Source organism: Oncorhynchus mykiss, chromosome 11 (assembly GCF_013265735.2).
Source record: "Oncorhynchus mykiss isolate Arlee chromosome 11, USDA_OmykA_1.1, whole genome shotgun sequence".
Taxonomy (NCBI): Eukaryota; Metazoa; Chordata; class Actinopteri; order Salmoniformes; family Salmonidae; genus Oncorhynchus; species Oncorhynchus mykiss.
Window position 1 is genome coordinate 79,413,576 of NC_048575.1, and position 12,500 is coordinate 79,426,075.

The window sequence follows — 12,500 nt, forward strand, 5'->3', positions numbered from 1 at the left end:
ACTCAGCAGAACAACTCAGTGGAACAACTCAGAAGAACAACTCAGTAGAACAACTCAGTAGAACAACTCAGCAAAACAACTCAGTAGAACAACTCAGCATAACAACTCAGTAGAACAACTCAGTGGAACAACTCAGCAGAACAACTCAGCAGAACAACTCAGTAGAACAACTCAGCGGAACAACTCAGCGGAACAACTCAGTGGAACAACTCAGTGGAACAACTCAGTAGAACAACTCAGTAGAACAACTCAGTAGAACAACTCAGTAGAACAACTCAGTGGAACAACTCAGTAGAACAACTCAGTGGAACAACTCAGTAGAACAACTCAGTAGAACAACTCAGCAGAAAAACTCAGTAGAACAACTCAGCAGAACAACTCAGTAGAACAACTCAGCAGAACAACTCAGTAGAACAACTCAGTAGAACAACTCAGTGGAACAACTCAGTACCAACAGATACTATTGAATCAACTGCCTTTGGTAGACAATACCAACAGATACTATTGAATCAAAAACTCTACTTGCTGCTCTTGAAGGAGCTGATGTCCTTACCAACTATAAATGACGCAAGCCAAAGTTCAGCCAGGTTTTCATCGTCCACAGAGAGGTCAGCAGTAAATCAGTCCCTCATTTCAACACTAGCTGACATCATATCCACTGGGAGGCTCACATGTAATGTCTCTTAATCAAGCATTACAGCACCCAGCATTACAACACCCAGCATTACAACACCCAGCATTACAGCACCCAGCATTACAACACCCAGCATTACAACACCCAGCATTACAACACCCAGCATTACATCACCCAGCATTACAGCACCCAGCATTACAACACCCAGCATTACAACACCCAGCATTACAGCACCCAGCATTACAGCACCAAGCATTACAGCACCCAGCATTACAGCACCCAGCATTACAGCACCCAGCATTACAGCACCCAGCATTACAACACCCAGCATTACAACACCCAGCATTACAGCACCCAGCATTACAGCACCCAGCATTACAGCACCCAGCATTACAGCACCCAGCATTACAGCATCAAGCATTACAGCACCCAGCATTAAAGCACCCAGCATTACAGCACCCAGCATTACAACACCAAGCATTACAGCACCCAGCATTACAGCACCCAGCATTACAGCACCCAGCATTACAACACCCAGCATTACAACACCCAGCATTACAGCACCCAGCATTACAACACCCAGCATTACAACACCCAGCATTACATCACCCAGCATTACAGCACCCAGCATTACAACACCCAGCATTACAACACCCAGCATTACAACACCCAGCATTACATCACCCAGCATTACAGCACCCAGCATTACAACACCCAGCATTACAACACCCAGCATTACAGCACCCAGCATTACAGCACCAAGCATTACAGCACCCAGCATTACAGCACCCAGCATTACAGCACCCAGCATTACAGCACCCAGCATTACAACACCCAGCATTACAACACCCAGCATTACAGCACCCAGCATTACAGCACCCAGCATTACAGCACCCAGCATTACAGCATCAAGCATTACAGCACCCAGCATTACAGCACCCAGCATTACAGCACCCAGCATTACAACACCAAGCATTACAGCACCCAGCATTACAGCACCCAGCATTACAGCACCCAGCATTACAGCACCCAGCATTACAGCACCCAGCATTACAGCACCCAGCATTACAACACCCAGCATTACAGCACCCAGATTTACAACATTGACCTCTAAGTACAAGTTTTCAGCGTCATTCTGTTCACATGCTTTCATATGTGTAAATCTGTGTGTTTTTGTATATGTGTGTGTGTGTGTGTGTGTGTGTGTGTGTGTGTGTGTGTGTGTGTGTGTGTGTGTGTGACTTTGTGCACCGACATTCGTGACGTGTTTGTTATCCCCATAGGAGCCGGAGGAGGACGACCACCTGCCCAAGAAGAAGTGGGCGACTGTCGACGCCTCGTACTACGGAGGGAGAGGGGCAGGAGGGATCAAACGCATGGAGGTTTAGACTCTAAACACTATGCTGGTCATGTAGCCAATGTGGAATAACTAGCTGGTTAGCTGTGTGTGTGTATGTGTGTGTGTGTGTGTGTGTGTGTGTGTGTGTGTGTGTGTGTGTGTGTGTGTGTGTGTGTGTGTGTGAGCCTTTTACTAGCATCCCATATTGCGAGTGACAGAGTTCGGAGGACAGTGAGAGACTCGTAACATTCACTACACATGTTGTAGTCTGTATATTATGTCTGGTTGAATTATCTTTCAACATCGCGGGTTGGTTTCTCTGACACGGAGAGCCTGCTGCTGGATACAAGTGTATTTTTTATGGAGATTCAGAGGAACGATGAAATCGATGGAGATCATATAGTTTTAATTCGGCCATCTCTGCTCTATCAAATGTGCATCACTCTTTTTTGCTGCAGTCGACTTCCCTCAACGACATTCCTAAACAGTAGTGTAATGTAAAGTCAGTCAGTTGACTACCCTCAACAACATTACTAACCAGTAGTGTAATGTAAAGTCAGTCAGTTGACTACCCTCAACAACATTACTAACCAGTAGTGTAATGTAAAGTCAGTCAGTTGACTACCCTCAACAACATTACTAACCAGTAGTGTAATGTAAAGTCAGTCAGTTGACTACCCTCAACAACATTACTGAACAGTAGTGTAATGTAAAGTCAGTCAGTTGACTACCCTCAACAACATTACTAAACAGTAGTGTAATGTAAAGTCAGTCAGTTGACTACCCTCAACAACATTACTAAACAGTAGTGTAATGTAAAGTCAGTCAGTTGACTACCCTCAACAACATTACTAAACAGTAGTGTAATGTAAAGTCAGTCAGTTGACTACCCTCAACAACATTACTAAACAGTAGTGTAATGTAAAGTCAGTCAGTTGACTACCCTCAACAACATTACTAACCAGTAGTGTAATGTAAAGTCAGTCAGTTGAATTCCCTCAACAACATTACTGAACAGTAGTGTAATGTAAAGTCAGTCAGTTGACTTCCCTCAACAACATTACTAAACAGTAGTGTAATGTAAAGTCAGTCAGTTGAATTCCCTCAACAACATTACTGAACAGTAGTGTAATGTAAAGTCAGTCAGTTGACTTCCCTCAACAACATTACTAAACAGTAGTGTAATGTAAAGTCAGTCAGTTGACTACCCTCAACAACATTACTAAACAGTAGTGTAATGTAAAGTCAGTCAGTTGACTACCCTCAACAACATTACTAACCAGTAGTGTAATGTAAAGTCAGTCAGTTGACTACCCTCAACAACATTACTAAACTGTAGTGTAATGTAAAGTCAGTCAGTTGACTACCCTCAACAACATTACTAACCAGTAGTATAATGTAAAGTCAGTCAGTTGAATTCCCTCAACAACATTACTGAACAGTAGTGTAATGTAAAGTCAGTCAGTTGACTACCCTCAACAACATTACTAAACTGTAGTGTAATGTAAAGTCAGTCAGTTGACTACCCTCAACAACATTACTAACCAGTAGTATAATGTAAAGTCAGTCAGTTGAATTCCCTCAACAACATTACTGAACAGTAGTGTAATGTAAAGTCAGTCAGTTGACTACCCTCAACAACATTACTAACCAGTAGTATAATGTAAAGTCAGTCAGTTGAATTCCCTCAACAACATTACTGAACAGTAGTGTAATTTAAAGTCAGTCAGTTGACTACCCTCAACAACGTTACTAACCAGTAGTGTAATGTAAAGTCAGTCAGTTGACTACCCTCAACAACATTACTAAACAGTAGTGTAATGTAAAGTCAGTCAGTTGACTACCCTCAACAACGTTACTAACCAGTAGTGTAATGTAAAGTCAGTCAGTTGACTACCCTCAACAACATTACTAACCAGTAGTGTAATGTAAAGTCAGTCAGTTGACTACCCTCAACAACATTACTAAACAGTAGTGTAATGTAAAGTCAGTCAGTTGACTACCCTCAACAACATTACTAAACAGTAGTGTAATGTAAAGTCAGTCAGTTGACTACCCTCAACAACATTACTAAACAGTAGTGTAATGTAAAGTCAGTCAGTTGACTACCCTCAACAACATTACTAAACAGTAGTGTAGTTGTATCTATGCCTTGGCTGGTTCATGTTTACGGTAATGCCCATCACTCAGAACTAGTTCCCAGAGTGTGAATCACCACGGACACAGTGGGTCTGTAGTCATCTGGTGCTGAAATGTCACCTAGGCAACGCGCCCAGAACGGAACAGCCCGGACGTCTTTTGTTAAACGTTCCAGATGACAACAAAACTCAAACCCCTCGCTGTACTGTAGCTCTGCCCGGGCCGGCCAGTGACATCAAGGGCTTAAAGTGTTCTGGGACCGTGTGTGTGTGTGTGTGTGTGTGTGTGTGTGTGTGTGTGTGTGTGTGTGTGTGTGTGTGTGGCGGAAGCAATCATCCCTTCAACTTTACCCACGAGTGTTGGGGCTTTTCTCAGCCACTGTCCTGTCCCCCAACTCCTCTTCTCTCTCTTCTTCTTCATACCGTCCCCCCTTCCTTAACCATCCACAATCCCTTGTTTTCATAAGATCATACCTTCAACTTTTTCCCAAGAGTGTTGGAGCTTTTCTCAGAGCATTTCATCTGTTCATACGTCTCCTATCCTCCAACCCCTCTCTTCATCTGTTCATACGTCTCCTATCCTCCAACCCCTCTCTTCATCTGTTCATACGTCTCCTATCCACCAACCCCTCTCTTCATCCGTTCATACGTCATCTGCTCATACGTCTCCTATCCACCAACCCCTCTCTTCATCTGTTCATATGTCTCCTATCCACCAACCCCTCTCTTCATCTGTTCATACGTCTCCTATCCTCCAACCCCTCTCTTCATCTGTTCATATGTCTCCTATCCACCAACCCCTCTCTTCATCTGTTCATACGTCTCCTATCCACCAACCCCTCTCTTCATCTGTTCATATGTCTCCTATCCACCAACCCCTCTCTTCATCTGTTCATACGTCTCCTATCCTCCAACCCCTCTCTTCATCTGCTCATACGTCTCCTATCCTCCAACCCCTCTCTTCATCTGTTCATACGTCTCCTATCCTCCAACCCCTCTCTTCATCTGCTCATACGTCTCCTATCCACCAACCCCTCTCTTCATCTGTTCATATGTCTCCTATCCACCAACCCCTCTCTTCATCTGTTCATACGTCTCCTATCCTCCAACCCCTCTCTTCATCTGTTCATACGTCTCCTATCCTCCAACCACTCTCTTCATCTGTTCATATGTCTCCTATCCACCAACCCCTGTGGATTCTGTGGATCAGGGAAGAGGTTCTGTGGATCGGGGTAGAGGTTCTGTAGATCAGGGAAAAGGTTCTGTAGATCAGGGAAGGGGCTGTGTAGATCAGGGAAGAGGTTTTGTAGATTGGGGTAGAGGTTTTGTGGATTGGGGTAGAGGTTTTGTGGATCGGGATAGAGGTTTTGTGGATCAGGGAAGAGGTTCTGTGGATCAGGGTAGAGGTTCTGTGGATCAGGGTAGAGGTTCTGAGGATCGGGGTAGAGGTTCTGTGGATCGGGGTAGAGGTTCTGTGGATCGGGGTAGAGGTTCTGTGGATCAGGGTAGAGGTTCTGTGGATCGGGGTAGAGGTTCTGTGGATCGGGGTAGAGGTGGGGGAGAGGTGTCATTTTCTCTCTTCCTGTAAAGGCAGCGTGTTGACTCTGACATGTTGACGCACATCCTGCAGCGATGGAATGTACAGGGAATCTTTCCTTCATCAGGGTAGATAGTGTATCTTTCGTGAGGGATATCCCATGTCGCCTTAGGTTTACAGGCAGCAGTGTGTGTGTGTGTGTGTTTCTGTGTCCCTCCGTGCAGGTGTGTTTTATTCATCAGGATAGATAGACAGTATGTCCTGTATATCTGTAGGGAGGTGGGTGTTTCCCAGGTGGATGGTGATCATGAAAATCTGTTCTGTATTGTAGAGGCTTAACCTACAGCTTGAAGAGCGTGTCGCTAATTAAACACTCACCTCTCTTCTGCCGTGCCGGTGGATTTACCCGGCAACAGCTGTGATGTATTTAATTAAAACAGGAAGCTTAGGGTGAAGCAGAAAAAGAGGCACTGTGGGAGAACAATAAAAACAACACCACACCTGTTTATTCAGGTAGGAAGCTACGAGCACACAAAACACCCTGGGAGGAAATTCTGTGAAGCAAAACAATAAAAACAACACCAAATCTGTTTTATTCTTCTGGTTGTTTTTCGGGTTATTCTTCAGGTTATTCTTCTGGTTATTCTTCAGGTTATTCTTCTGGTTATTTTCGGGTTATTCTTCAGGTTATTCTTCTGGTTATTTTCGGGTTATTCTTCAGTTTATTCTTCGGGTTATTCTTCCGTTTATTCTTCTGGTTATTTTCGGGTTATTCTTCAGTTTATTCTTCTGGTTATTCTTCTGGTTATTTATGAAAAAATTAAATATGTTTATTTTCACCTCCTGAATTGACTGAATGGGAACCTGAAATAACCCCTGGTCCCTGTCTGATGTGACTCCTCCAGGTGCGTTGGGGAGAGAAGGGCTCTACAGAGGAAGGGGCGAGGCTGGAGAAGGCTAAGAATGCTGTAGTGTCTGTTCCTGAGGAGGTGGAAGAGCCCACGATGGCCAGACGGCCCCCCAAACCCACCCCTACATACCACCAGCAGCAGGAGTCCAAATGGTATACCCCTATAAAGGTACGTTCAAGATTCCGTCTGAAAATGGCACCCTATTCCCTTAATTCTCTTGTTTTGGTCAGAGCCTGATCAGGCCGAGTCAGTTGGAGATGGCTTCTGGAAGTTTGGTTTCACTAATATCTTCACTTCCACCGATTCTATGAATGACATTGTTTGTCATATCTTTGTTTTCCGCTGTCTCTGATCGTGACACATATAAATACAGCGATATGCCACGAATAAATGTTCAAACACAGTCCTTTTTTCTTCTTCCTGTATTCAGGGTCGTCTGGATGCGCTGTGGGCTTTACTGCGGCGACAGTATGACCGAGTTTCCCTCATGAGACCTAACTCTGCGGACAAAGTAAGCCACTAGAAAATAACCGCTGAGGCTCAACCCGAACCCATAACCCACAACCGCATTAAACCAACTACGAGATCCAAAACTGACACGGATCATACCATAGCCATCATCATCAGCAGTAGTAACAGTGATATCTTGGCTTGTGGAGTTTCAGTCCTTGAACCGCTCTACGTTATTGACCGCAGGAAGAAATGCTGTCATCGTGGCGTCAGCCAATGGGGATCTGAATAAGGACTAAAGATTAAGTAGTTGATTCCCAGACACAGATTAAACATTTTGCTGGACAATGGACATTCTCCGTTAAAAAGTGCTTTTTAGGCTTAATCTGTGTCCGGGAAACCGGTCCTTGTCCATTGAATCTCTAATGTGCAGGATAGGCTTAATCTGTGAAACTGGCTCTAGATGTACAATAGAGCTGGGGTAGTGTGAGTCAGTTGTTTTAGTTTGTGAGCGTGGTTCAGAGGGAGGAAGTGGACTGGAACGTGTTGTTAGCATTGTGTTGTTGTAACCTAATGGGTGTAAGCAGCAGCTGCAGCATGTGATGTGTGACAGGAATGACCCTATATGGAGAACTCTGCTGAACTCTCATCAACACGCTCTACATCTCTCTCTCTCTCTCTCTCTCTCTCTCTCTCTCTCTCTCTCTGTGTCTTTCTTTCTCTCTCTCTCTCTTTCTCTCTGTCTCTATCTCTCTCTGTCTCTGTCTCTCCTCTCTCTCTCGTGGTTGATAAGTGCCTTTCTCATGAAACCTAAAACCCTATCCCATTGTCCAACAGTTTCCTGTCCTCTGTGGATACCTCCTGTCTTTACCTCAGTCCTGTCCTCTGTGTTTAATACTGGATAATGTATTGGTAATGTAACCATTTATAGAGTGATGTCAGATTATAAACTTTCCCTTCCCAGATTATAAACTTCCCTGATCTTTCCCTCTCTCCCCTCTCCTCTATCGCTCTCTCTCTCTCTTCCTCTCTGTCCTCTCTCTCCTCTCTCTCTCCCTCTCTCGCAGTAACAGTAGTAGTAACAGTAACAGTAGTAGTAGTAACAGTAACAGTAGTAGTAGTAACAGTAACACTAGTAGTAGTAACAGTAGTAGTAACAGTAACAGTAGTAGTAGTAACAGTAACAGTAGTAGTAGTAACAGTAACAGTAGTAGTAGTAACAGTAGTAGTAGTAACAGTAGTAGTAGTAACAGTAGTAGTAACATTAGTAGTAGTAACAGTAACAGTAACAGTAGTAGTAGCAGCAACATTAACAGTAACAGTAGTAGTAGTAACAGTAGTAGTAGTAACAGTAGTAGTAGTAACAGTAGTAGTACCATTAGTAGTAGTAACAGTAACAGTAACATTAGTAGTAGTAACAGTAACAGTAGTAGTAGTAACAGTAACAGCAGCAACAGTAGTAGTAGTAGCAGCAACAGTAACAGTAACAGTAACAGTAGTAGTAGTAACAGTAACAGTAACAGTAGTAGTAGTAACAGTAACAGCAGCAACAGCAGCAGTAGTAGTAGCAACTGTAACAGTAACAGTAACAGTAGTAGTAGTAGCAGTAACAGTAACAGTAGTAGTAGCAGCAACAGTAACAGTAGTAGTAGTAGCAGCTACAGTAACATTAACAGTAGTAGTAGTAACAGTAGTATTAGCAGCAGCAACAGTAACAGTAACAGTAGTAGTAGTAGCAGTAACAGTAGTAGTAGTAGCAGCTACAGTAACATTAACAGTAGTAGTAGTAACAGTAGTATTAGCAGCAGCAACAGTAACAGTAGTAGTAGCAGCAACAGTAATAGTAGTAGTAGTAGCAGCTACAGTAACATTAACAGTAGTAGCAGTAACAGTAGTATTAGCAGCAGCAACAGTAACAGTAACAGTAGTAGTAGTAGCAGTAACAGTAGTAGTAGTAGCAGCTACAGTAACATTAACAGTAGTACTAGTAACAGTAGTATTAGCAGCAGCAACAGTAACAGTAACAGTAGTAGTAGTAGCAGTAACAGTAGTAGTAGTAGCAGCTACAGTAACATTAACAGTAGTAGTAGTAGCAGTAACAGTAGTAGTAGCAGCAGCAGCAGTAACAGTAACATTAACAGTAGTAGTAGTAGCAGTAACAGTAGTAGTAGCAGCAGCAGCAGTAACAGTAACAGTAACGGTAGTAGCAGTAACAGTAACAGTAGTAGTAGTAACAGTAACAGTAGCAGTAACAGTAGTAGTAGTAGTAGCAGTAACAGTAACAGTAGTAGTAGTAGCAGCAGCAGCAGTAGCAGTAACAGTAACAGTAGTAGTAGTAGTAGTAACAGTAGCAGCAGTAGCAGTAACAGTAACAGTAACAGTAGTAGTAGTAGCAGTAACAGTAACGGTAGTAGCAGTAACAGTAACAGTAGTAGTAGTAACAGTAACAGTAGCAGTAACAGTAGTAGTAGTAGTAGCAGTAACAGTAACAGTAGTAGTAGCAGTAACAGTAGTAGTAGTAGTAGCAGTAACAGTAACAGTAGTAGTAGCAGCAATAGTAACAGTAACAGTGACATTAGCAGTAACATGAGCAGTAACAGTACTAGTAGTAGCTGCATTTGACAGTAACAGTAACAATTACAGTACAATTTAGAATAATGTACTCCAAAGACTAGAAGGTGCTGAGTTTCTCTCCTTTACATTTGTCTGTTTCTCACACTGTCTGTCTGTCTGTCTGTCTCTGTCTGTCTCTGTCTGTCTGTCTGTCTGTCTCTCTGTCTGTGTCTCTGTCTCTGTCTGTCTGTCTGTGTCTGTGTCTCTGTCTGTCTGTGTCTCTGTCTGTCTGTGTCTCTGTCTGTGTGTCTGTCTGTCTGTCTGTCTGTCTCTCTCTTTTATTACATACACTGATAAACAATATAAACTCAACATTTTACTGAGTTACAGTTCATAGAAGGAAATCATTCACTAGAAATAAATTCATTAGACCCTAATCTCTGGATTTCACATGACTGGGAACACAGATATGCATCTGTTGGTCACAGAGACCTTCAACAAAAAGTAATGGAGTGGATCAGAAAACCAGTCAGTATCTGGTGTGACCATTTGTCTCATGCAGAGCCACATCTCCTTCACATAGAGTTGATCAGGCTGTTGATTGTGGCCTGTGGAATGTTGTCCCACTCCACTTCAATGGCTGTGAGAAGTTGCTGGATATTGGCGGGAACTGGAACACGCTGTTCTTCGCGCCAATCCAGAGCATCCCAAACATGCTCAATGGGTGACATGTCTGTTGAGTTTGCAGGAAGAACAGGGGCATTTTCAGATTCCAGGAATTGTGTACAGATCCTTTGCAACATGGGGCTGTGCATTATCATGCTGTAACATGAGGTGATGGAGGCGGATGAATGGCACGACAATGGGCCTCAGGATCTCGTCACGGTATCTCTATGCATTAAAATTGACATTAATAACATGCAATTGTGTTCATTGTCTGTAGCTTATGCCTGCCCATACCATAACCCCACCGCAACCATGGGGCACTCTGTTCACAACGTTGACATCAATAAACTATTTGTCCACACAACGCCATACACGCTGTCTGCCATCTGCCAGGTACAGTTGAAACCAGGATTCATCCATGAAGACTTCTCCAGTGTGCCAGTGGCCATCGAAGATGAGCATTTGCCCACTGAAGTCAGTTACAACGCCGAACTTCAGTCAGGTCAAGACCCTGGTGAGGAACGACAAACACGCAGATGAGCTTCCCTGAGACGGTTTATGCAGAAATTCTTTGGTTATGCAATCCCACAGTTCCATCAGCTGTCTGGGTGGCTGGTCTCAGATGATCCCACAGGTGAATACTGATGTGGAGGTCCTGGGCTGACGTTGTTACGCATGGTCTGTGGTTGAGGCCGGTTGGACGTACTGCCAAATTCTCTAAAACAATGTTGGAGGCGGCTTATAGTAGAGAAATTACTATTAAATTATCTGGAAACAGCTCTGTTGGACATTCTTGCAGTCAGCATGCCAATTGTACGCTCCCTCAAAACTTGAGACATCTGTAACATTGAGTTTTGTGACAAAACTGCACATTTTAGAGCGGTCTTTTATTGTCCCCTGCACAAGGTGCACCTGTGTAATGTTCATGCTGTTTAATCAGCTTCTTGATATGCCACACCTGTCAGGTGGATGGATTATCTTGGCGAAGGAGAAATGCTCACTAACAGGGATGCTAGATAAATAAGCTTTTATTATTTCAGCTCATGAAACATGGGACCCAAACACTTGACGTTTTATATTTTTGACTCTGGATCTGGCGTGTCCCTCAACAACAGGAAGCAGATTGTACAGTCAACTTTCCTGACGTTTCTTGCCTACGGTGACACCATTTACCAGAATGCAGCAGCCACTACTCTTAAACCTTTGGATTCTGTCTACAATAGCTCCCTTTGCTTAATCACAGGTGTTTTTTTTTTTACTTATCACTGCTTCCTGTATCAAAAGGCTGGCTGGTTCTCATTAATCAAATCAAATTTATTTATATAGCCCTTCGTACATCAGCTGATATCTCAAAGTGCTGTACAGAAACCCAGCCTAAAACCCCAAACAGCAAGCAATGCAGGTGTAGAAGCACGGTGGCTAGGAAAAACTCCCTAGAAAGGCCAAAACCTAGGAAGAAACCTAGAGAGGAACCAGGCTATGTTGGGTGGCCAGTCCTCTTCTGGCTGTGCCGGGTGGAGATTATAACAGAACATGGCCAAGATGTTCAAATGTTCATAAAGGACCAGCATGGTCGAATAATAATAAGGCAGAACAGTTGAAACTGGAGCAGCAGCACGGCCAGGTGGACTGGGGACAGCAAGGAGTCATCATGTCAGGTTGTCCTGGGGCATGGTCCTAGGACATTAGGACATTAGTCCCTTAGATCACTTCACTATTCCCTTTTGTTGTTTACAAAGCTCTACTACCCAAGCTTCCGACTTACCTAACTTTTGTTATTGATGTGTAAAAACATATCAAACCTGGTCACAGGGTTTTGGTAAACTCTTGAGGTTCCACTGGTCTTTAGGTAAATCCGCTGTTAGTTTTAATGTGCCTCGCTGCTGGAACGATTTGCAGAACTCATTACAATTGGAATGTTCTGGTGCCGCTCGGACAGTTTAGGGTTGATTGAGGACCTAGTAGCTGAGCTGTTGTTCATCGACGTTGTGTTTTGTTTTACGTTGTGTTTGGTTGTTGTATTGCTTTGATCAGAGCAGCCATGGGAATGAGACCCTGGTCTCAATGGGTCTTTCCTGAAGAAATAAAGAATGAATGGATAAATAATACCGGGAGTTTTCACGACCAGATATGTTATTGTGTTTGGTAAACATTTGTGATGATGTCGATCAGTGAATGAGATCACTCAGGCAGATAAATAAACAACTTGTCTTAGGTTTACCGGCAGCTGTGTGTGTGTGTGTGTGTTGTTTCTTCACCCATGGGAAATAGC

At 43.4% G+C, this 12,500-nt stretch overlaps 1 protein-coding gene across 1 annotated transcript in view; it reads left to right on the forward strand.

The window, feature by feature from the left end:
- Positions 1-12,500, forward strand: part of LOC110536457 (anthrax toxin receptor 2) — a gene marked incomplete in the record, with an annotated part of 153,384 nt that overhangs the window by 80,697 nt on the left and 60,187 nt on the right. The window contains 3 exon segments of the mRNA XM_036936470.1: positions 1,918-2,016; positions 6,554-6,727; positions 6,990-7,070. Of these exon segments, the coding sequence (XP_036792365.1) occupies positions 1,918-2,016; positions 6,554-6,727; positions 6,990-7,070 (354 nt within the window).